Consider the following 26,807-nt stretch of genomic DNA (forward strand, 5'->3'; position numbering starts at 1 on the left):
ACTTCATTTTCCTGGGCCTTTCTAGCTTTAAATAATATGATTCTTTGGAATGAAAATAGTGACACGTAATAGAAAGATTACTAGAGTTTAAAAAAAGAAAAACTTGGATTCCAATTCTAGTTCAGCCACTTTTTGCAAGCTTTTAAATACTATTTAAATTATTATTATTATGAGAATCTTATGTTCTAGGCAAAATGGGTTGCTTTCCTAAGCAAGTAAAACCCCTCTCTCCCTTTCTCTCTGTCAAAATCATATATATCCTTTAAGACCAATCACAAAAATCATCTTCATGAAACCTTTTTCTGATCTCAGTCAAATAAAGTCAAATGATCTCTCTCTTTCTTGTCTAGATTCTCATAAGACTTTGTTTATACTTCTCCTATGATTCCTATGACTTCTGTCTAAAACCCTTATAATTAAATTTTAACACTGAGAGCAGAAGACTTTTGTTAAATCCTGGAGTGCCCTGCAATAGATGCTCAATAAATATTTGTGAAATTGCCAAATATATTTTTATTAAAAATTGACCCAACATAATATCTGAAAAAAAAACAAAACAAATTGTAAAAACTGTAAGACTTGAGAAACTTTTAGGTGACAAGTGCTACTCTTATCAGGTCCTTGCTTTTCAGGTAGAGGAACCATGAACTTCTTATAGTCCAATTTAAAACTTTGAGCTTATATGCCAATTAAAATTTGGTACTTAAAGCTAATATATAACTGGGTTAATGGCTAGCTATTTGATCCTATGAAATGTAGTATAAAATAATAATACTGATTTTAGTTGAATATGATTCTAGTTCTCCAGTTAGGTAAATTATAGAACTACTCAAGGAGTTCCTTCATGTAAATACATAAAACTAGATCACCTCTAAAGTTACATAGAACTGAAAGGGATTTTTATTAGTTATTTAGTCCAGATAGGGGTTCTTAAAACTTTTTGGGCTCTTAAATTCCTCTGATAGCACAGTACAAGCTTATGGACCCTTTCTTAGAATAACACTTGTTTTCTATATCTATAATTGAAATTCTAACCCCAAGTTAAGGACCCCCTAAGTCTAGTCTAATATCCTAACTTCACAGATGAAAAGACTGGATCCCAATAAAGTTAAATATATACAGTCATGCAGGTAATTAAATAGCAGAGCCTGGATTGGTTCTCAATTCCTATGACTTCAAATATACTACTCTTTTCACTGTATCACATTGCCCCTTAGGTTCTTTTCAGTCCTAAGATTTTTATGCTGCATTAAAAATTTGGACACAAAACCACAGAGAGTAATTTTTTAAGAATTTTCATCAACAAATACAGGCATACCTCATTTTACTGCACTTCACTTTATGGATATTACATTGATTTATTTTTTTTCCCCAAAATTGAATCTGTTGGCAACCCTTACATTGAATAAGTCTATGAGTGCCATTTTGCCAACAGCATACTGCTTTATGTTCTCTAAGTCACATTTTGGTAATTCTCACAATAATTTAAACTTTTTCAATATTAATATTTTGATGGCAATCTGTATGAGCTTTGGTATTATTGGTAATTATTTTTGGGCACTCAATAACTACATCCATATAAGATATTAAAATTAATTGATGTTATATATGTTCTGACTGCTTTACCCATCTGTCATTCTCCCTTCTTTCTCCCCCTTTCCTTGAGCCTTCCTATTCCCTGAGACACAATAATAATGAAATTAGGTAAGTTATTAACCCTAAAATGGACTCTAAAGTGTTTAGATCAAATAGGTAATAGATGCTGCACTATTTTCTTATTTTAAGAAATTGCCACAGCCACCCCAGCTTTCAGCAATCATTAGCCTAATTAATCACATCAAGGTAAGACCCTTCAACAGCAAAAAGTGTATGATTTACTGAAGGCTCAGATGATGGCTGGAATTTTTTTTAAGCAATAAAGTATTTTTCATTAAAGTATGTACAATTTTTTTTTAGACAAAATACTATTGTGCACTAAGAAATACACCTAATTATAAACGTATCTTTTATAACATTGAGAAACCAAAAAAATTTGCATGACTTGCTTTATTGTGATAGTCACTGTATTACAGTGGTCTGGGACTGTACTTGCAATATCTCCAAAGATATGCCTATACTGAAATCCTTCTATGTCTTAGTAGATGGAATTCCTTAATTGCCATGTATAAAAATCTTGTGGCTAACCTAGTGACAACTCTTCTTGAACTTAATTAGCTTGTCTTTCAGAAAGGCAGAGGTATAATTCATGACAAAGTTGTTTCAGTTTGTATGCAAATTTTCAGTTTTCATACAAATCTTATACTCCTCTAGTCTACTCCTCAAGAACCTATAAGGATTACTTAGATAGTAGAGGCTTTGGAACTGGATATAAGTAAAGTCTAATATTAATTAGAACATTAATACAAAGATATTAGAGGCCTGGTAGGAGCACAGTATGTCTATAGGGTTCCTTGAATATTTACATAACCAGATTTTTTTGATAACATACATAACTTTACCAGGGATATTTGATTTTTTTTTTTTTTTAATGAATGCTATCTCTTCCAATGGATTATAAATTCTTTGAGGGAAGACACCAATATAAATTTTAAGTGCTTACTACCTTATTGCGTAGAGAGTGAATACTCAATAAGGACTTAGGTTATTGAAATTCTAATGCCAGGTTAAAGACTTGGGGGGTTATCAAATCAACTATCAAATCAACACCTAGGTTAAGTCATGCAATTTTATTTTCTTCTTGCCTATTATATATAGTTTTCAGGCAGCACAGCCTATTCAATTTTTTGGCACTTTGAATCAAAAGTAGTTATTACCAGTCAACATCATAACCAGAGAATTGTAACATCTCTTTAAGAAACAGGAGCTTACATATGTTATGTGTGTAATATATGCAATCATTATAAAATACAAAAGTTTTTTCCCTCTGAGGCAATTGAAGTTAAGTGACTTCCCCAGGGGCACACAGCTAGGCAGTCTGTCTGCTGTCTGCTGAGACCAGATTTGAACTCAGGTCCTCCTTACTTCAGGGCTGGTGCTCTATCCACTACACCACCTAGCTGCCCCAAAGCAAAACTTTTTAAAAGGAATCTTGAAATCATTCTTTTGTAGGACATTTCTCATGTCTACAATGCTAATTACCTTAATTTCTGTGGATAGATTCTGCTTCTCAAGTTCAAGTGAGCTTTCTTCATCTTTTTTCTCTTCCAAAATGGCTTTCATTTCTTTGTGTTCCTTTTCCAACAAAAGCAAGGGGTTTCTACTTGAAGTCCTGTAACAACTATTTACAGCACTTCCTCTGCAAATATTTGTTGTGGGTAAAGAAGAATTGGTAGCAATTCTGTCCTTTTCTCCATTTGCTAAGCTATTATATATGGCTGGTTTCAAAATTTGATTAGAACCATCAGTGTGGAATTTATTGTCTTCACATTCCATCTCTTTTTGTATTCCAATCATACCATTGGCTGTGTATTTCTGTGTATCCTGAGTTTGATCTGTATTGATTTCCTGTTGTGGATGTTGAGATAGGAGTTTTGGCTGAAGGACTGTTATCAACCCATGTCTTCCTTGAGCTCTAGAAACAGTTTGACTAACAGAAGGTTCTTTCTTGAAATCAGTAGAATTGGATGATGAGCTAAAAGACAGAATAAAAGAGAAATATGAAAACTTTGTAAAGGAAAAACTCTAACACAAATGAATGCTTGTTTTAGATAGAAATGGATATTTATGCACTTTTGCTTTATAAGTACCATATTTTTTTTCTTTTTAACCTCAGAAGCATTAATTAAAAAAAAAAAATCGACAGAGTACCAGAACCTTATACTTAAACTTTCTAGTCCATAATAACTCTCTAATTACTGATTATGAACCATTAACTATTAACTCTTAAGAAAGTGAAATAAAATCTAAATCAGAAAAAAAACAAAAACCAAGGATTAAGTATAAAAATAATTAGACAAGATAACATTTCTTCACTACAGGACTTTATCAAATAGAGCACTCAATCCCCAAAACTCTTAGATATTATAGTCCAGAATTTTCTTTTTGATTTACTTTTAAGGTCACAATCTATTCTTTCATCTTAAACAACATTATATATGATGCTGGGTGAGCTTCCCAGGCCACCCACAAAACCTGTTTAACCTATAATACCCATACAATTCAACATTTAAGTTTCCATATCCCAAGGACTATGTTACAGCATATGTAATGATATTTTTACGGGAAAATACATTCACAATTCTGACACATTCTATGTGAATGTGTACAACAAAATACCTGACTGTAAAGAAAGGGCTTAAATTCCGAGAAATGATTATTATATAACTGGGGAGACCAAGGCTTTATCCCTTTCTAAAACCTCATTCTCTATTAGGCCAAGTCAGCATCAGAAAGAAATTGCTGATAAAGACATTGGATTTTCCTCAGTCTGGTTCAGAAACCTACTCAGGTGGGGGAAGCCCATTGCTCTACTCAGGTTTGGGTGAGGACAAATGATTAGATCGCCCAAGGGTGAGAGTGATTTGTAAGTAAAAAAGTAAGAAATATCCATTTCTAGCTTTAAAAAAAAAAAAGTAAACAAAATAGAAGTAAATGTAAAAAAAAAAAGTGAAATACAAGTAAAATTTTAAGTAAATTTGTAAGTCAAAGTCACATAGCATGGTCCCTCATAAGAATAGGTCCACTTTTCTTTATGATATTCATTCTTTGTTATGGGCCAGAATTCTTAACTTGAAACAAAGGATTCTTACAAGGTGATAAATCAATGGAATTGATAGAAACAATCCTTGTTTAGCATGAGGCTTAAAGTTCTCTAGTTTAGTACATGTACTTAGTACTTACTATAGTTCCACAAGATTCACACCTATGATAAGAGAGCATATAAGCTCGGACAAACTCTGCCAGAATCAGAACTGGAAGACAGAGACCTTGGTGGCAGTCCTCCTGCCTCCCCCACAGAAACCAAGACACATTCAGGAGGACCTCAAGAAGCTGGCAGAGGCAGAGAACACAAAGAACGGGTGGCAGGAGCTCAAGGTCTTGGAACCAAGGAGAAAGATAGGCCTCTAAGAAAGCTACCCGGGGCCCCAAGAAAGGAGACAAGACTTGGAAAGAGACTATAAAGGATTTGGATTTTAACCCCTGGCTACTCTTGTGGAGATCACTGAACTGAAACAAAAGCTGCTCCCCGAGATCTCCAAGGAAACTGAATCAAAAAAGAGAGAACATTACACTTCTCATTACTTCTTAACCAGAGTTATTTGTCACCTTTAGTTACATCCACTCTTCAAAGTGGATTCTGAGGGGTCTTTAGCATTTGAGAGTGTCACTAACCAACTTTTTAACTTAGGTACTAGTATGATTAATTACCCAGAAATTATGATTCTTGAACTACTGTTTGTTTTTTGCTTGAGGCAACAGGGATTGATTTGCCGAGGGTACACAGCTAATGAGTGTTAAGTATCTGAGGCCCTATTTGGGCTCAGGTCTTCCTGATTCTAAAGCTCCATCTGGCTGCCCCTTGAACTTTTAAAATATCAAATTCAAACGACTAGTGATGATTCTGGTGACTTGAAATGAAGCTAAAGGTGTAGGATTTAAGGAGGTCTAAAGGAAATCAAGAAATGAGGAATTGGTAACCAACAAGGATGGGGACTGGAAGGAGTGGCTAGGAGATATGAAAACAAAAGCATAAAGGGACTGAGTGAGTGAGAAGAGAGCCAGGGATTTAGTGCTAAGGCCAAGACAAGAAAAAAAAAAAAAAAAAAAAAAAAGAATTCTGGCTAAAAGTGAGGGTGGCCATGGCATAAGCAATAGCTATGTTTGCAGCTTGTTTGTACTTGAAGTAAAAAATGGGGAATTACTCTTGTGTGCCTGTGGTATAAATTAGTGTCTACATGAATAATGTGATTTATTTAAACAGTGACTTTCCCTTTTCCCTTTTAATCAACAGCAAATAGAAGAATGTTTCATGAAATTAGCCACTGGCTTCTTACAGGCATGTACTTCAACCAAAGTGTGCCTGTATAAATATGAATAGGAAAAGATTAGCCTGGTCACCATTCATTAGTTCTATTCATCATCACATGCTAAAGAGCTCTAGCTCATTCTAGAAAAAAGGCTCTGGATATATGTCAAAACTAGATCCCATATGCAGTTGCCTATGTGGGGGTAGCAAAAACTCTGGCAATGGTAAAGGGTTACTAAATGCAACAACCAAAAATTAATTCAAAATCAAATGCAAAATTAGTTTTGAGATATTTCTGGTAGTACTTGCCTGTTACCTTTACATGTGACTCACCAGCCCTGTTTCTGAACATACAATATACAAACTTTGCATTGCACATGCATGAACACTGCAGAAACACTTTTGTTTTTTTTTTTTCCTCAATAGCATTTTATTTTTCAAATACAAGTAAAGATAGCTCTAACATTCATTTTTAAAAGATTTTGTTTCACTATTTTTTCTCCCTTACTTTCCTCCTTCCCAAGCAATCTAATATGGGCTATACACATACAATCATTTTAAGCATATTCCCATATTTGTCACATGGAAGAAAAATCAGACCAAAAGGAGGAAAAATTCATGTGAAAGCAAGCAAGCAAAAAAAAAAAAAAATTGAAAATATTATGCTTTGATCTACATTCAGTTTCCTTAGTTCTCTCTCTGGATGAGTATGGTAGTTTCCCTCTCAAGACCATTGGAACTGTCTTGGCATTACTGAGAAGATCTAAGTCTATCTTGGTTGATTATCACATAATCTTGCTATTATTATGTACAATATTCTTCTGGTTCTTCCAGAAATGCTTTGGCTCAAATTCAAGACAGAATTGTGTAAAGATTTCTCCGATGAAAAGGGATCACTAGTGAAAAAAGTTTAAGAAACCCTAGCTTAGACAACTAGGTTTGGCACCCTACTGCCTCAGAAGTTACCCTTTGGATCTATAAAAGCTATTTAATCATTTCCTAAATCAGCTTCTCTCATCTATCATTCTCAGGCTCCTTGGAACAAGGATGCCTTTAAAAAAAAAAAAAAAAAGAGTATTTGACTGGCTTACTTCTTCAGCTACATATAGTGATGTTTTTAGGTACCACGGTTACTCTAAAAAACTAAGTACATAGGCAGGAGAAAGGGAATACTTTTCATATTTTCTGTTTTAGTGAGTTGCCCAAAGAGCCATATTTGCCTACAACTATACATATGTCCAAAAGGACTTCAAGTATATTTTACTTTTACATAAGAGAAAGTCATCATAAATAGTTTGTGACTCTGGGGTGGGGATTAGCCCACAGTAGCTGTGATTAGTGGATTTAAAATGATGTTTGCAACAGTAGCTTCTGGAATCTTATGATCAGATACAACATGGAGGTTGGACATAGAAAAGACAGAGATTCCAGGAGTCCCAAAGCTGGCACTGAGTGCAGGAGCTGATTGTATTGCAGTTCCAGACAATTTTTTCCAAGACCAAAAATATACAAGTTCTTGTTGCAGGAAGGAAGCAGATGCCATTCCTGGATAAAGACCATAGCACAGACTAGAAGAGTTTTCATACCAGTCCTTGGAATAAAACACCTTAGAAGTACAGAAATAATTTAGAGACCCACAAAATTAGCTCTGAAAAACAGAAAAGACCAAGATATAAAATCAAAATGTCCGGGACAGTAAAATAAAGAGATAAAAATGGTATAAGAATAATTAAGAAAAGAAATTAATGAAGCAAGAAAATTAGGAAAATAACTTGGTAAAAAGAGGCATAAAAAATAAAAAAGAAAATACCTTAAAATGAAAAAATAGGCATAAAATGGAATATTTGTATAGCCATTTGCCAAATGAAAAAATAGGTATAAAACATCAATAAAGAAAACAATTCATTAAAAATTAAAATTGGGGGCAGGTAGGTGGTGCAGTGGATAGAGCACCAGCCCTGAAATCAAGAAAACCTGATTTCAAATCTGGTATCAAACATTTAACACTTCCTAGCTATGTGACCTTGGGCAAGTCACTTAACCCCAGCCTCAGGGGGGAAAACCATTTTTAAAAATTAAAATTGAACAAATGGAAAGCAATACTCCATAAGAAATCAAGAAACAATAAAATAAGGTGAAAAGAATGAAATAATAGATGATGAGAAATCTCTTATTGGAAAAATAACTGATTTGGAAAACAGATTGTAGGAAGATACTTTTAAAAGTACTGGACTATTTAAAAATTATGAACAAAAAAAGAGCCTGGACATCATATTTTAAGAAAACAGAGGGGCTGAGCCAAGACAGTGAAGAAAGACAAGTTTTTATCTGAGCTCTTCCTGGCTTTCTTCAGAATCAACAACAGATGGAGCCGTAATCAAGATCAAGAACTTCAGGAAAGATCTGTCTCTTTCAGGTGAGGAAGATACAGTTTAGCACAGGTGCAGTGCAGGGAGGCCCAGGGCACATTGGGGGAATGTAGTAGGAGGCTTTTAGCCAAAATATAGCAGCACTGGCTACTCTGTCCTGGTTTAGAACTCAGTGGATTAACAGATTAGCTGTAAGACCTCCAACACAACTCCAAAAGGCAAATAGTGAGTTCCAGCATAAGTCAGGATTTGGGCATGCCCACACAGCATAGGAAGGAAACCAGTAACACTGGCTCCAGGGCACTATAGAACTCCTGTTACCTAGAGAATCAGCTGGGGATAATCTCACCTTTGCCCAAGAGCAGACCTCAATCTTTAAAAATGAGCAAAAAAGCAAAAAGAGCACTGACTATAGATAGCTATTATGGAGACAGAGGAAAACAGACCTCAAACACCAAGAACAATAAAGGCAAAACACCTCCAGATGAAGCTCAAAGGGTAATAAGAGTTGGTCTGCAACTCAAAAGACTTTTTTGGAAGAATTCAAAAAGGATCTTAAAAGAGAATTAGAAGTAAAATGAGGAAAGGAAATAAGAACTTTGCAGCAGAGTATGGAAAAGGAAATACAGAAATTATCTGAAGAAAACAACTCCTTAAAAAATACATTTGGTGAAGTAGAAAAAGAAAACTCCCTGAAAAGCAAAATTAGTGAAATGGGGAGAAAAGAACAACTTCCTAAGAAATGGAAAAAAAAAATCCAATGAAAAAAATAACTCATTTAAAAATGCAACTGGCCAAATGTAAAAGGAGATAAAAATAACCAATTGAAGAACATAATTCACTAAAAATCAGAATTGAACAAATGGAAGTGAATGACTCAAGTTGATATCAAGAATCAACCCCCCCCCCCAAAAAAAAAAGAAAAAAAATAGAAGAAAATGTAAAATACTTCATCAGAAAAATGATTAACCTTTCAAACAGATCTAAAAAAAAACAAAATTAAAACAAAACCACAATATAAGAATTATTGAACTACCTAAAAACCATGGTTAAAAAAAAAAAAGTGCCTAGACAAAAAATGTTCAAGAAATCATCAAGAATGATTTCAGAGAGGCCTGGGAAAGACATACATGAACTGATGCTAAGTGAAATGAGTAGAACCAGAAGATTATTGTACATGGCAACAAGAAGATTATATGATGATCAATTCTGATGGATGTGGCTCTTTCCATCAATGAGATGATTCAGGACAGTCCCAATAATAATCTTGTGATGATGAGAGCCATCTATAACTCTGGGTGAGGACTGTGGGAACTGAGGGTGGATCACAACATAGCATTTTCACTCTTTTTGTTGTGGTTTGCTTAAATTTTATTTTCTTTCTCATTTTTTTCTTACCTTTTGATTTGTTTTTGTGTGTGTGTGTGCAGGAAGATAATTGTATAATTATATATGCCTATATTGGATTTAACATATATTTTTATCATGTTTAACATTTTGGATTGCATGCCATCTAAAAGAGGGTATGGGGGAAAGGAGGGAGGAATTGGAACATAAGGTTTTTTAAGGGTCAATGTTCAAAAATTATCCTTGCATATGTTTTGAAAATAAAAAACATCAATAAAAAAATAAATGAATGAATAAGCAAATAAATAAAAGAAAAAAATAATCATGAAAAACTACCCTGATGTACTAGAACCAGGGGGTAAAATAAACATTGAAAGAATCTACTGATCACCTCCTGAAAGAGATCCCAAAATGAAAATTCCAAGGAATATTATAGTTAAATTCCAGAATTACAAGATGAAAGAGAAAATACTGTAAGCAGTCAAAAAGAAACAATTCAAATATTGAGGAACTATAATATGCTAGGACCTAGTAGCTTCTACTTTAAAGGATCTAAGGGCCTGGAATATCCCAAAGGGCAAAGGAACTTTAGACTACAGTCAAAAATCAACTACCCAATAAAACTAAGCATTATCTTTCAGGGAAAAAGATGAACATTCAAAGACAGAGGATTTTCAATTATTTTTGATGAAAAGACCAGAGCTGAACAGAGAATATGATCTTCAAATACAGAACTCAAAAGAGGCAATAAAAAAGTAAAAAGGAAAGGAAGAAAAAAAATACCACTACATTTTTTTTAAAAGGTTAAAATGTTTATATCCATATATGGGAAAATATGTTTAACATTTGACAACTGTATCTTTGTTAGGGGTATACTTAGAGGGTATAGGTATAATTTGACTTTATTGTGATGATATAAAAAAGAAACTAGGGGGGGGGAAGGAATTGAATTATAAAAAGAGTAAAGGAGAGATAAAATGGGGTAAATTACAATACATGAAGAGACAAAAAAGACCTATTACATTTGAGGGAAAGAAGGGACAAGGATGAACACTGTTTTGAACCTTAATCCTATAGGATTTTCTCAAATAGAGAATATCAGACATATTTAGTTTGATATAGAAACTCATCTCACCCCACAGGGAAGGAGGAGGGCAAAGGGAACTACTTAAATATTTTAGAACCAGAGGATAAAATAGAAAGTGAAAAAAATCCACTGATCACCTCCTAAAAGAGATTTCAAAATGAAAACTCTCAGGAATATTATAACGAAGAAGATATTTTAAGGAGCTGGGAAACAAAACAAAACAAAAAACTATTCAGATATTGTGAAGTTATGGTTAGAATCAAAGAGGAGTTAAAAGCCTCTGCATTAAAGGAGCAGAGGGCTTGGAATATGATATTCTGGAAGGCAAAATACCAAGGATTACATCAAAGAATAAACTACCCACCCAACAAAACTGAGTATAATCCTTCCTGGGGGGGAAATGGATATTTAATGAAATAGAAGGTTTCCAAGCATTCTAAATGAAAAGACCAGAGCTATATAGAAAATGTGAGATTCAAACCCAAGACTCAAGGGAACTATTAAAAGGTAAATATGAAAAAGAAATCACATGCGACTTAAGACTAAACTGTTTACATTCTTATATGGGAAGATGCTTCAGGTTAATTTTTATGAATGGTATCATTAGAAAAAGTTAGAAGTAGTCTCCAAAGGGCATGGGTCTGAGTCAATTTTTCAAAAAAAAAAAAAAAAAAAAAATGAAGGGATAAGAAAAAGGCATGCACTGGGAGAAGGGAAAAGGAAGAAGAAAAACAAGAAAAATTATCTTAAATAAAGTAAGCACATAAAGATGAAATTTTTCAGTGAAGGGGAAATTGGGAGAACAATGAGCAATATTTTAATCTCACTCTCATCAAAATTGTTTTGGTGGGGAGAACATATATTTGAGAGAAGATAGATAGATAGATAGATAGATAGATAGATAGATAGATAGTTAGATAGTTAGATAGATGCAGTTTTTAAGGATCAAGGGAGGAAACTCCCACACTACAATAAGGAACTACAAAGACCTTGAAGCCTGAGATCTCCAGATGTGGTTTTCAGTGACTAGCACACATTTGGCATATATGGGGGAGCTGTTGGAATACACAGGAGCCACCTGACAGTAGCTGCTAGAGATCCAACCTAGAATGGATCTCCTCTTGTGAGAGGATTAGACAAGGAGACAAAGGCAGTTACTGTTCTCTGACAGAGGCTGATGCTTTGTCTGACCTCTCTCCTCTTCCCTCTGCCTTCAATTTATCTCATTCCCAGTTTGTAACACCTGTGTCAGCAAAGACTGCCCTGTAATTCCTTCAGATGTTATGATTCACAGCTGTGGAGGCTCTTAGAGAATTGACCTGTACCTTAACAAGCACGGACACCTTGTGAGCAGAAGCTCTGGTTGAATCGAGATTGCATCAGCACCAGGAGGTGTCTCCTTCTCTACTTGGCTGTGCTCGTGACCTCATAGACCCTATATAAGAGGTGGGGACTGGGAAGTAGGTGGAATTTGTAGTTTGTTAGGAGTTTACTAGGAGGTCAGCTAGGGGAGGATGCAAACAGTGGAATAAAGATCTTGACCTTGCATGCTGCTGTCCTTGGGTACTCTGTTAAATGTGAGAAGCATAGCTAGGTGAGGCGGTGGCCAGAGATCTCTAAAGACCTCTGATTGAGGTAAGATTGGTAAAGAAGCACTGTGTGAGATACTGGCCAGAGATTTTTCTGAAGACCGGGGGACTGGTAACAGTAACCTCTGAGTGGAAGTTTACAGCAGTTAAGATATAAAAATCTATTTTATCCAAAGGGAAGGAGAGGGAAAGTATATGAAAAGGAGGTGGGATGATAAAGAAGAGAGAAGATAAAGGCAGGAGGTGACAGTAAAAATAAGAGAAAAAGATAAAACAGAATAAAATGGAATGGAGGGAAATGCAGAATTAACAATCATAACCATACATGAATGGGATGAATTTACTCACAAAATAGAAGCAAACAGCAAAATGGATTAAAAATTAGAAACAATTATATCATTTTTTATAAAACTTGAAACTGAAAGATATCTATGTAATAATTAAAATAAGTGGTTAGAAGCAGAATTCATTATCTTTTAGCTGAATTAAAAAAAAAAGGCAGGGATAGTAGTCATGACATCAGACAAAGAAAAAGCAAATTAAAAAAAAAATCCTAATTAAAAGATATAACTAGAGAAACTATATTTTCCTAAAAGGTATCATATATAATGAAATAATACCCATACTAAATATACATGCACCAAATGGCAAAACATTTCTAAAGGAAAAATTATAAGTTAAAGGAGGAAATAGATAATAAAACTATGCTACTGGAGAAACTCAATTTTTTCCTCTTAGAAATCAATAAATCTAACCATAAAATAAATAAGAAAGTAGCAAAAGAGATGAACAGAATTTTAGAAAAGTTAAACAACTGAATAAGAATAGAAAGGAATTTACTTTTTTTGCAGCTGTACAATGCACCTTCACAAAGACTGAATTAGGGCACTAATGCCTCACAAACAAATAGAGGAAAGCAATTAAAGTATTCTTTTCAGACCATAATGCAATAAAAATTAAATTCAATAAGAGATGTAAAATGTATATGAAAAATTATTATTATTTTTTTCCTGAGGCTGGGGTTAAGTGACTTGCCCAGGGTCACACAGCTAGGAAGTGTTAAGTATCTGAGATCACATTTGAACTAGGATCCTCCTGAATTCAGGGCTGGTGCTCTATCCACTGCGCCACCTAGCGGCCCCCATAAAAATTATTTGGAAGCTGATCACTAGATTGAATGAAAGGAAAAATCAAAGAAACAATAATTTTGTCAAAGATAATAACAATGAGATCACATGCCAAAATTTGTGAGATGCAGCAAAAGCAGAATAAAAGGGAAAATTTATCTCTCTCTAAGATGTTATCAATAAAATCGAAAAAATATAAATCAATGAATTGGGAATGCAATTTTTTATTGTATTTTTTTTCTGATTATACATGTACATTTTAAAATATATATACATTTTTTCCTTTTCTTTTCTTTTTTTTTTTTTTTTTTGCTGAGCAATTGGGATTAAGTGACTTGCTCAAGGTCATACAGTCAGGAAGTATTAAGTGACTGAGGCTAGACTTAAATTCAAGTTGTCCTGACTTCAGGGCTGGTGTATCCACTGCACCACCCAGCTGTTCCATAAATGCACATTTCCTTATGAATCACAATAAGAGAGAAAAATAAAAACAAAAGAAAAAAAACATGACATAAAAAAAAAACAAGAAAGGAAAAAAAATGAACATAGCATGTGTTGCTTTATATTTAATTTCCATAGTTCTCTCTCTAGATGCAGATGGTGGTCTCCAAATAAATAATAGCTTTTGCCCCCCCAAAATATATATACAAAGACAGTTTTCAGCATTCATCCTTGTAAATTTTCGTGTTCCATATTTTTTTTCCCTGTCTTCCCCTTACCCCATCCCCGAGATGGCAAATAATCCAATACATATTAAACATGTGTATGCCTATGCCTATACATATTTCCACATTTATTATGCTGCACAAAAAAAATCAGATCAAAAAATGAGAAAGAAAACAAAACAAGCAAACAACAATAAAAAAGGTCAAATTCACATTTAATCTCCACTATCTTCTTTCTGGATGTAGATGCCTCTCTCCATCACAAGTTTATTGGAATGACCTCATGTTGAAAAGAGTCAAGGCCATTACAATTAATCATTATATAATCTTGCTATTGCTGTGTACAATGGTCTCTTTGGTTCTACTCCCTTCACTTAATATGAGTTCATGTAAGTTTCTCCAGGCCTTTTTGAAATTATAATGATGATTATTTCTTATAATATTTCATAACATCCATAGACCATAACTAATTCAGCCATTTTGCAACTGATGAGCATGTACTCAGCTTCCAGTTCCTTGCCATTACAAAAAGGGCTACTGCAAACATTTTTGCACATGTGGGGCCTTTTCTCTTTTTTATGATCTTTTTGGGATACAGACCCAATAGAAACACTGCTGGATGAAAGTTCGATAGCATAGTTTCAATTGCTTTCTATAATGTTGGATAAGTTCACAATTCCACCAACAATGTATTAGTGTTCCAGTTTTCCAAAAATCCACTCCAACATTTATAATTATCTTTTCCTGTCATTTTAGCAAATCTGAGATGTATAGTGGTATCTCAGAATTGTCTTAATTTACATTTTATCTGATTAATAGTGATTTAGAGAATTTTTTCATATGACTAGAATTGGTTTTAATTTTTTCATCTAAAAATTATCGATTCATATCCTTTGACTATCAATCGGAAAAAGGCTTGTATTCTTATAAATTTGAGTCAATTTTCTACATATTTTAGAATTGAGGCCTTTCAGACTGTTCACTTAAAAATCAACAACTATGTAACATGACTAATATGGAAATATGTTTAAAGTGATTGAACATGTAAAAACTGTATAAGATTGCTTGCTATCTTCGGAAGGAGACATAAGGGAGAGAGATCGAAAAATTCTGGACATCAATATTTTTTTAAATGAATATTAAAAACTATATGTAATTAGAAAAATAAAACACCACTGAAAAAATAAAAAGTAAAACCCCATCCCTACAAAATCTAAGAAATAAATACTACATATTGTTTTTAAAGCTACTTTTCCTATACTTGCTTCTAAATTTTCTTTTGTTCTCTGCTATGTACCTTTCCCACCCCACCCTAAACAAGTCTACTATAAAATACATCCACATCTATATACATCTATATACACATATACATATGTAAAATCATACTATATATACTTCTAATTATGAGTTCTTTCTCTCCAAGTCAATAATATCTTCATTCCTATATCCAAATATTTCCAATGTTTTTCTGAAGTCAATCAGCTCATTATTTCTTATACCACAGTAGTATTTCACCATAAACATATACCATAACTTGTTCAACCATTCCTCAATTGAAGAACATCTATCATTTTACTTAATCGGATAGATATAAGACAACAATTTAAGTTTTATTAATTTGTATTCAACAGTTTTTATTTCTTCATTGGAAAACTTCCTGTTCATATCCTTTAACTATTTATCAGTTGGGGAATGACTCTTATTCTTATAAATTTGACAAAGTTCTTTATATATTTGAGAAATGAGACATTTGGGGTTGAGCCAAGATGGTGGAGAGGAGACATCTTTTTCTGAGCTAACCTCACAACTCTCACACTAAGAGAGCAAATCCAGTATCAGAATAAGCTTTGGAGTGACAATCCATGAATATTGAGAGTGTAACAAATTACCAACAGAAAATAATTTTGAATATCTCCAGAAAAGATCTCTTTCAATCAGAAGGAGGTAGGCCAAGCGTAAGCAGGCAGTGCAGAGTTCCAAAGCAGTGTGGGCTTTGCATGCTGGAGAATCTATTGGGAGGAATCTATAGCAGTGTTGGCTACTCTGCCCTGTTGTTAAGGGCCAGAATTTGAAACAAGGTGCTAAGTCACTGGAATTGATAGACAATGCTTATGTACTTAGTTCACACTTTTAGAGCTCACACCTTTAAGAGAGTTCACACCTTTAAGAGAGCATATATAAGAAGCCACAAGCCCACTCAGGGAGGTGGAGTCAGAGTCATAGTCATTCCAACTTCCACCTTTGTGCTGGCTGGGGACTTTGGGAGATTCAGAACCAGGATTCAGTAGAGGAGATTCACAAGTTGGGTAGAAAAGAAGGGAGACAGAGAAGTGGTGGCAGAAAAACACTGAAACCAAGATTTGGAAGGCCTCCAGAAAACTAGCAGAGCCCCAAGTGAAGAAGATAAGATTTTGGAAGAGACAATAAAGGATTTGGACTTTAACTCCTGGTTGCATTTGAGGTGATTATTATACTTAATTGAAAGGAAAGCTGCCTCCAGAAACTCCCCAAAAAACCTGCTCCCAGAGAAGATTATATTTTAGAGAAGAACATTACAGGTTATAAGCCAGTAGATCAGCAGACTAGTTCTAAGAAATCCAACACAAATACAAAAGGCAAATAGTGAACACCCAAATGCCAGAATTTCACAGGACCTGGCTATGCCCACTAAACACCAGAAGTCAATCAGCACTGACCCAGCACAGTCACTACTGAGTGCAGAGGAAGCCTGGATAATGTCCCCCTTGAACTAAAAAAAAAAAAAAAAAAAAAAAAAAAAAAAACAGACCTCAACTTAAAGAAAAAAATGAGCAAAAAAAGCAAAAAGAACTCTAATCATAGACAATTTTTATGGTGAAAGAGAAGAACGGATTTCAAACCCTGAGGTCATTAAAAGCAGATCATCTCTAGATGAAACCCCAAAGGATTATATTAAATGGTCCCCATCACCCAAGGCTCTCTTGGAAAAAATTTAAAAGGATCTTAAAAGAGAGCTAAAAGAAAAATGGAGAAAGGAAATGAGAGCTTTGCAAGAGGGTTTGGAAAAGAAAACACAGAAATTATCTGATGAAAACTCCTTAGAGTTTAAATAGATTTAGTGAAATGGAAAAACTATAAAACTTCTTACAAAATAGATGTAACTACTAGAAAATAGAAATGGAAAAAGAAACAACTCCTTGAAAAACAGAATTTGTGAAACGGGAAAAAAAAAAATACATGGAACAAAACAACTCATTTACAAATTCAACTGGCTAAATGCAAAAAGATATAAAATAGCTAGTGAAGAAAATTCCCTAAAATCAGAATTGAACAAATGGAAATCAATGACTCAAAAAGATATCAAGAATCAGTCAAGCAAAACCAAAAAAAAAAAAGGGGGGGGGGGAGAAGAAAATGTAAAATACCTCGTTGGGAAAACTAGGAATCTGGAAAATAGATTTAGGAGAGATAATCTAAGGATTATTGGACTTCCTGAAAACCATGATGAAAAAAAGAGCCTAGATATTATTTTTCAGGAAATCAAAGAAAACTACCTTGATGTTCTAAAATCAGAAGGTAGAATAGCCATTGAAAGAATTCACTGATCATCTCCTGAAAGAGACCCCAAAATTAAAACTCCAAGGAATATTGTGGCTAAATTTCAAAGTATCAGACCAAGGAAAAAATACTGAGCATTTTCTTTCCAGTAAGAAGGTAGACATTCAATAAAACAGTTGAATTTCATTTATTTCTGATGAAAAGACCAGAGCTGAACAAACAATTTGACCTCCAAATATAGAACTCAAGAGAAGCATAAAAAGTAAAAAGAACTCTTGAGAACTCTATCTCTATTATGGGTATACATAGTGCAGGTATAATTTGATTTTACTGTTATAATATAAAAAAGAAACTAGAGATGAAAAGGGGATTGTACTGGAAAAAGGGGAAAGTAAAGGTAAAATGAGGGAAATTAAATCGAATGAAGAAGTAAAGAAAACCTATTATAACTAAGGGAAAGAATAGAGGGGGATGAACATTTGGTAAATCTTACTCTCATTAGATTTGGCTCAAAGAGAGAAAATTAAACATATTTGGTTTCACAGAGAAATTTGTCTTACCTTATAAGGAATTGGGAGGGGGGGAAAGGAAAAGATAGGGGGAGGCTAATAGAAGGGAAAACAGAAATAGTAGGGAAAAGGTATAAGAAAGGGGGAGGGGCCTTAAAGGGAGAGGGCTGCTTGAGGCAAGTGGTGGTAAAAAGCAAAATACTGGGGAGGAGGGAAAGGGTGAAAAGAAAATCATAATTTGTGGTAAACAAGATGGCAGAAAATACATAACTAGACATTTTAATTGTGAATGTAAATGGGGTAAACTGTCCCATAAAACGGAAGGGGATAGTAGACTGAATTAAAAGCCAGAATCCCACAATATGTTGTTTATAAGAAACACATTGAAAGCAGAATGATGCATCTTCTTTTATATTTTTTCATTAATTTCTTTGAAATTCTTGATCCTTTGTTCTTCCAAATTAATGTAATTATTTTTCTTAATAAAAATATTTTAATAATTTAATGTGATGACATTTAATAAAATAATTAAGTGAAATTTTTTTTTTTTAATTTTTCAAATGGGTGGGTATGAGAAAAGGCAGATTTCAATTCACTGAATAAAAATAAGTATTAAAAAACAGAAATCACTTTGCTGGAAATTCTGAAGGAACTTTAAAATACAAAAAATATTGATACATAAGTTCAGCTTTAACAGCCTTTTTCATGGGTAATGTTACTATATCTTTATAAAGGAAGACTTTATCATTCTACAATCTGTTAATTGGGATGAAAGAAGGGAGTCTAGCTGAAAAAGAAATAGAACTTTCCAGAAAGACTGACTAACTCTTCATGATAAAGAATCTGAATAGGCATTTCCTGTAGGGAGTAAGTTGGACTCATATTTCAGGAAGAAACAACATGAAGAGAATTCCTGAGAAGCTTTGGCTACCATCGTGGGAGAGCTGAATGGTGGGACTGTGTTTTCAGAGTTACAGAATATTCTGCCTATGACCTTTTTCATTTATTCATATTTTTATCTTTGTTTTATTGTTACACAGTTAATAAAGTGGATGGCTACTTTGTTTAAGTAAAGTAGAAAGACCTACATGAATAAAAGCTTAAGGGAAAAAGTTTTACTTGCTTAATATTTTATAGAGCTATATAAGAAATGCCATAATTTTAGTAAGAAGGAGAGATACTATATAATGTATGTAATTTATCAGTCTTTATCAGAATATACATCTTGATTTTTAGAATCTAGAGAGAATGAATAATGAGTCAAATAAAAGTCTGAGAATGTGGGATTTGTAGTTGTTACATGACCTAGTTAGACTACCTATGGGAGAGGCATTAAAATCCTGCTAAATATAAAAAAACATCTGTAAGGGATGTCTTGGTAAGTACAATGATGTTCACATTATAAAATTAGTCATAAGTGATTTAAAAGAAATCAGATACATCAACAGTAAAGAATATTGGACAAAAATATAGTACTATGATGTATTACAGAAGACAATGTTATAATGACAACACAAGTATTAAGAAAAACTTAACTCATGAAAAAACACTCAACTACGTATGCAGATCTATATTACTTAACTGTATAATAATTTTTACTAACTTAAAAACACGTCTATAACATCTTTTTAAGTATCAGATTTCTTTTCCCTTCCCCTCTCCCTTCAAATATAAATTACTTACCTGCCTCCTTCAAAGTGATTGATGAGATCTGATACCTTACTGGGTTTTTCTTTTGAGAGAAAAGAAGCAGGGACAGGATTAACTTCCTCCATTCTTGGTTTTATATTAGGTAAAGCTTTATACTTGGATATCTGGTATTTATTGGATAAAGGTGAATTCTGCAGATGTAATGGTTTTGGAGGCACTGTACAAAAAAAAGTATTACACTATTTTAATGACTTGTTTTTTAAGGAGAACAGCAGTGAATTCAGAAACAAAGAATGAGAACCTTTAGCTTTCTCAAACATTAAATGAGACCTTGACAAATAAATCTCAAAGTTAACTTCACCCTCTGCTAATGAAGATGTCACTTAATTTTAAGTTGGTTTTGCAGATTTTAATTTATTCAAAATATAAGTGTGATAGATTGAAATTTCATTCATGGGGATCTATATGTATAGAATTTCCATCACTGTTGCTCACAGTCATTTTATCTACAAGAACTTTTCTGAATTCAGAAGCAAATAAGCAAGATTTGGATTTGTCTGTACATGGTAGGATGTTGTTGGAAATATGGGGAAATTAGGCAGTTCCCTCTTTTATAAAACAGTCATAATACTTGGACTGCCTATCTCATTCAATTCAATTCAACAAATATTTGTTCAATACCTTCTATATATACAAATTATTTCATATAATACAAAACAGTGTGAGTCTCAGCATGCAAGAATCTTACATGCTACTGAAAGATAATGACATATAAACAAATAATTTTTAAAAAGATAATGTGAAGAAGAGACAGCACCAACAAATGGAGGAATCAAATAGTATAGATTATTACCTGAGCCCTGAAGAAAATTAAGACTTTCAAGAAGTTTAGTTGAATAAAGAATAAATTCAGTCAAAGGCAATCTTTGTGATCCCATTCTTTCTCTCATTTGCTTCTTTTCATTTGTCACCATGGAGTCAGGTTTTTTTTTATCCTCCATTAGAAGGATCACTCTGTTGAGGAGGCCTTAAATTCTACTCTTTGTTCTCTTTCAACATTCTAATTTCACTCTTGGAAACTCTCTGGAACTTACTCCAGTATTATTCTTTCTTAGGAACAATTTTCTATTCCTAACAAGGCCTTTATCAAATCTTTTAACTGTAAAAATGTTTTCCCAGTTTGTTACTTACCTTCTAATCTTGTTTGCATTAGTTTTGTTTGTACAAAGGCTTTTTAATTTGATATTAATGGATAGCAGTGCTTCTACCTCTTTTTACCAAGCAAATCTAAAGGCAGTATGATAGAGAATCAGCCTCAAAGTTAAGAAGATCTGTAATTGAAGAAATGTCTATCAACTGACTGAACAAGCCATGGTACATGCTTGTAACAGAATACTATTGTGCTATTAGAAATGATTAGCAGAATGATTTCAGAAAAATTAAGACTTACATGAACTGATGCTGAGTAAAGTAAGCAAAACCAGGAGAATATTATATAGCAACATTGCGTGATGATCAGAACTATGAATGATTTAGTTCTTCTCAGCAACACAATCAAAGACAAGTTAAAAAACTCATAGAAAATGCTTTCTACATCCAGAGAAAGAACTAATGGAGTCTGAATATAGAATGAAGCATATACTCATCACTTTATTTTTTTTCTCATTTTTTTGGCTATTATTTTCTTTCTTCTTTTACAATGTGACTAATATGGATATGTTTAACACAATTGCATACATACACATACATAAAATCTATATCAAATTGTTTACCATCTTAGGGTTAGAAAAATTTAATACTCAAAATTTCATATAAAAATAATTTAAATTATGTTTACATATAATTGGAAAAATATTATCTACTTTAAGAAAAAGGCTAAATTGTAGATAAGTTTCCAGTTTACCTCAGCAGAGTTTCTTCATAGGGAGTTACCCACATTAATTGAGTAATAGGTTGATTAGGTAAGTTTATTTTGAGTTTTCAAAGTACAACCTGAATGTGAACTTACCTTGTGGCTTTGGACTTGCAGCTGAATATGGGGACACTTTAATTAGTGCTTTTCCATTTATTCCCTGAGCCTCATCACATACATTCTGATTAACTGGTGTGTCAGTCTTGCTTGATGGGCAAGGAGATGAAACGATAATTATCTTTGGACATGAACTGTTGCCTGAAGAAGCACAGAAAAAATGGGTTGTAAATCATTTCAGCAACTCAACACATTCCTATAAGTACTTCTGTTTCAAGCAACACAAAAATAGACATATAGTCATAGTATTGTTGAATATGAGAAGACCAACAAACAAGCTGTACCCTGAGCTTGGTACAACAATTCTTTGAGCTCAGCCTCTGCAAAAAGCAAAATCCCAGAATTTTTTCACATAACTTATTGTATTGCTTTGCTGAGCGTTAGGTGTTCTCTGAGCTCTGACAAGCACCTGCTGTAACCATGTTCCATTCATGAAGCTCGGCTATGAATCAAACATCTCATTTTTGCTGTTACTCCTCATGGTCAGGGCTACATTTCAGTGTAGACATCGTTAGAAGTATTGAGATTTGATCCCCCTAAGGTTCCCCCGCAGGAGGACAAGGTGGTGTGCAAATGTGTCTAGTTCCCCTCCTTACTTTAAAACCCCTTTCCTCACTATAGAAAATAAACTTCTGTTTTAAGTTCATTAGTAAGACCCAAATATTTTAAATAGCAGTTCTGAGAAAGAGAAGAGGAGTAAGAGATGAAGGTATTAGATGCAGCTGCTTCCCATCCCAAATTCAGGAGCTACAAATTGCCTGAGGGTGAGCAAAACCAGTTTAAACAGGACTACTGAAAACAGTTTTTAAAAAGAATGTTAAATAAAGAGACATCTGTTATAGATCCCAAGGAATTCCAAAATGGAAGCAGATCCAAACCTGTTTCTCCATTGCTACATTTGGAGACTAAGCCTGTGGTTTTTACCAGATGACATCCCTCCCCAACAGCCTCCCTAACCCTTCTCTATGGAATTTCAATTGTTTGCAAATTTATAAAACAGCTTCTCCAGTATGTGCATCCCATAAAACTGAAATGCATTTAATTTTGCCCTCCACTGCCCATCTTGGACACTACAACATCCTAGTGTGGTGTGGTTGATGAGGTATAAGAAAGCTGTAGTTCCTGAGAAACCCCACTTGGCCTTGGGAGTGCCACAAACAAAGCTGATCAGTAAGCTTATAGAACTGAAAGGTGGAAATTACCTCAGTTGAAGCCGTATTAGCATATCAATTATTTAAATCTGACTTTATTTGTGTGGAAAGTGTTTTGTAAATTTACCCATATAATTCCTGACTTTCTTTTGGTAGATGGATTCCCAAATATTTTATGCTATCAACAGTTATTTTGAATGGAATTTCTCTGTATCTCTTGCTGTTGGATTTTGTTGGTGATGTATAGAAATGCTGAGGATTTATGTGGATTATTTTGTATCCTGCAACTTTGCTAAAGTTGTGAACTATTTCTAATAGCTTTTTAGTAGAATCTCTGGGATTCTCTAAGTATACCATCATATCATCTGCAAAGACTGATAATTTGGTTTCCTCATTACCTACTTTAATTTCTTTAATCTCTTTCTCAACTCTTATTGCCAAGTGTTTCTAATACAATATTAAATAATAATGGTGATATTGGGCAACCTTGTTTCACTCCTGATCTTACTGGGAAAGGTTTCAGTTTATCTCCAATACATATGATGCTTACTGATAGTTTTAAATATATGCTCCTGACTATTTTAAGGAAAAGTCCATTTATTCCTATACTCTTAAGTGTTTTTATTAGGAATGGAGGTTGTATTTTATCATGCACCTCTTGAGATGATCATATGGTTTTTGTTAATTTGGTTATTGATATAGTCAATTATGCTAATAGTTTTCCTAATATTGAACCAGCCCTGCATTCCTGGTATAAACCCTACTTGGTCATAGTGTATTATCCTAAGGATGATTGTCTGTAATCTTTTTGCTAATATTTTATTTAGGATTTTAGCATCAATATTCATTAGGGAGATTGACATATATGACATTTTAAGGGGAGACAGTGCTTTAAATTCACCACGCCAGCTTACAAAAGAAGCACAAAAGGCTTTGAGAGAAGTTGAACTGGCTTTATCCAATGTGGTTGAAAGAGTCACTCAAAAACCCTTGGAAATATCAGTTTTTGCTACAAAAGAGGCACCCACAGCAGTCCTTCATCAAGGAGACAGAGTGATTGAGTGGGTGAACCTCCCAGCACAACCAGAACAAAGCCTTACACCTTACCCAGTGCTTGTGGCTAGGATTTTATTAAAGGCTATTAAGAGAGTAACACAATTATCTGGGATAAGTCCTGAAAAAATATACACATTCTATACTAACGCACAGATTAATGTATGCTGTGAGACCATCCCAGAATGGCAAATTTTATTGGCCACCGCTCCAAATTTTGCACATGGATCTCCATTAAAGATTACCCGGCTACTACATAATTGGCGATGGATTTTTGAAGAAAAGGTTTCTAAGGTTCCTCTTAAAGGACCAACAATCTTTACAGATGCCTCCAAAGAAAATATTTGTGCCATATACTCTCATGATTTAACCATAAAGAGAATAATCAGGACTCCTTTTCAATCCACTCAACAGAATGAATTATTTGCTATCATGCTAGCTCTCACTTATTACCCAGGAGACATAAATATAATTACTGATTCAGCCTATTCAGTAGGTGTAGTACAAAGAATTGCCACAGCCCAAATAAAATTTGCAGCCTCCAATATTTATCAGCTCTTTAAGGAACTTCAAGAGCAAGTGAGAAAACATCCAGGCAAGATTTATATCTTGCATGTCCACTCACATAGTGGACTCCCAGGTCCTATTTTTGATGGAAATTCAATGGCAGATAGCCTTCTAACCATGTTAGCCAGTAGTCCTTTATTTCAGGAAGCGCAAGAATCTCATTCTAAATATCATCAGGCTGCTCGAGCTTTACGTTTACAATTTGGAATCACAAGAGAGGAAGCTAGGAGCATAGTAAAAAGCTGTACAGCTTGTCTTCCTTTCCATGCTCCTACACTCCCTCCAGGGAAGAATCCTCGTGGTTTGAGACCCAATGAAATCTGGCAAATGGATGTGACCCATTATAAATCTTTTGGTCGTCTATCTTTTATCCATGTAGTGGTAGACACCTTTTCAGGATTCACATTTGCAATGCCAGCAGCAAAAGAGACAGCCCGAGTGGTCACTGAATTCCTTATACAAGCTTTTGCAATTATGGGTGTGCCACAAGCAATAAAAACAGACAATGGACCTGCATATACGTCCAAACATTTTACACACTTTTGTGCACAGTATAAGATTTTACATACCACGGGCATACCCTTTAATCCTCAAGGGCAGGCAATAGTAGAGAGAAGAAACAGAGATATTAAGACACTCCTCCAAAAACAAAAGAAAGGGGGAGCCACAGGTAGCCCTAGGGAACTTCTAAATTTAGTTCTCTATACCATTAATTTTCTAATTTTTGACAAAGATGCACTGGCTCCGGCAGACAGGTTTTATAACCCACCAGAAGGGCAGTGTCCAGTGCGAGCATCTCCACTGTCCTTAGATAATCGCCAGGTGATGTGGAGAGATCCAGAAAGTGGTGAATGGAAGGGACCAGATAGGTTAACTGCCTGGGGGAGAGGGTTTGCTTGTATTTCTTCAGCAGGAGAAGGAATCAGATGGGTGCCAACGAGTCATATTCGCCTTGTCCATCAGAGAAAGACAGAAAAAGAGAAAGGCCTCAAAATAAAGGAGAAGATCTAAGAAACATCTGACACTGAAAGAGCATGGATAATAAGAAGACTGTTAAAGAACTTTAAAACCAGCAGGAATCATTGAACTTCCTCACACAAGATGAGACTAATGGACAATGGACTTATGGACATTTATAAATTTTCAATTTATGATTATGTTATATACTTCTAGCATGTGTTATGTTACTATGTTACTATGTGCTTATGTAATTTATGTAATTATCTGTAATACTTCCCATATTGATGGATTTATGTTTCAAGGTCATGACTGTCCTATGTTCTAAATCAAAAGAAAGGGGGAGATGTTAGGATTACTAAGTGAGAACTGAGGTTGTCTGGACAGTGACAAGGTGAGAATTCAGGTTTTCTGGACAATTACAAGGTGAGAACTCAGGTTGACTTGATAGAAGGAGCAAGCCCATTGGCTGAAGTGGTTCTTCCCAGAAGCCCTTGCATTATCCCACGCCCATTCTCTGGGAGGATAAAGAGGACAGCACTCCAGGAAGAGAAAAAAGACTCTGAATTGCATCAGGCTTGACGGGGCTCTCTGCAGGAAGGGAAGTCACTTCTTTGGACAAGAGTTAACAGCAACTGCCTGGAGACAACGGTTCGTTACAGGAAGAAGAATCTGTCTGAGAGATTTGAGTAGACACAGCAGATCTCTTCCCAGAGAGCGATCCAGCAGCTTCTGGAGACGACAGCTCGCTACAGTCTATAATTTTCTTTCTCTATTTCAACCTACCTGGTTTAGGTATCAGTCTGTGTCATAAAAGGAATTTGTTAGGGCTGCTTCATTCCCTATTTTTTCAAATAGTTTATATAGCATTGGAATTAATTGTTCTTTAAATGTTTGGTAGAATTCATATGTAAATCCATCTGGTGCTGGGGATTTTTTCGTAGGGAGTTGATTAATAGCTTGTTCTATTTCTTTTTCTAAGATGGAGCTGTTTAACAAATTTACTTTTTCCTCTGTTAATTTGGGCAAGCTACATTTTTTAAGGTATTCTTTCATTTCATTTAAGTTATCGAATTTATTGGCATAAAGCTGGGCAAAGTAATTCCTAATTATTGCTCTAATTTCCTCTTCATTAGTGGCGAGTTCCCCCTTTTCATTTTTAAGATTAACAATTTGATTTTCCTCTTTCCTTTTTTAAATCAGAT

General features: G+C 34.3%; 1 protein-coding gene across 6 annotated transcripts in view; it reads right to left on the reverse strand.

Moving 5' to 3' along the window:
• FGD4 (FYVE, RhoGEF and PH domain containing 4) overlaps nucleotides 1-26,807 on the reverse strand; it is a 207,635-nt gene that overhangs the window by 74,990 nt on the left and 105,838 nt on the right. For all 6 annotated transcript variants that reach the window (XM_074270586.1, XM_074270589.1, XM_074270588.1 and 3 more), the window contains exons 2-4: nucleotides 21,854-22,015; nucleotides 19,879-20,062; nucleotides 3,139-3,631 (exon numbers count right to left, since the gene is read on the reverse strand). In XM_074270586.1, the coding sequence (XP_074126687.1) occupies nucleotides 3,139-3,631; nucleotides 19,879-20,062; nucleotides 21,854-22,015 (839 nt within the window). The remainder of the gene's footprint in view (nucleotides 1-3,138; nucleotides 3,632-19,878; nucleotides 20,063-21,853; nucleotides 22,016-26,807) is intronic.

This window comes from Sminthopsis crassicaudata, chromosome 5 (assembly GCF_048593235.1).
Source record: "Sminthopsis crassicaudata isolate SCR6 chromosome 5, ASM4859323v1, whole genome shotgun sequence".
In the NCBI taxonomy this organism is placed as follows: domain Eukaryota; kingdom Metazoa; phylum Chordata; class Mammalia; order Dasyuromorphia; family Dasyuridae; genus Sminthopsis; species Sminthopsis crassicaudata.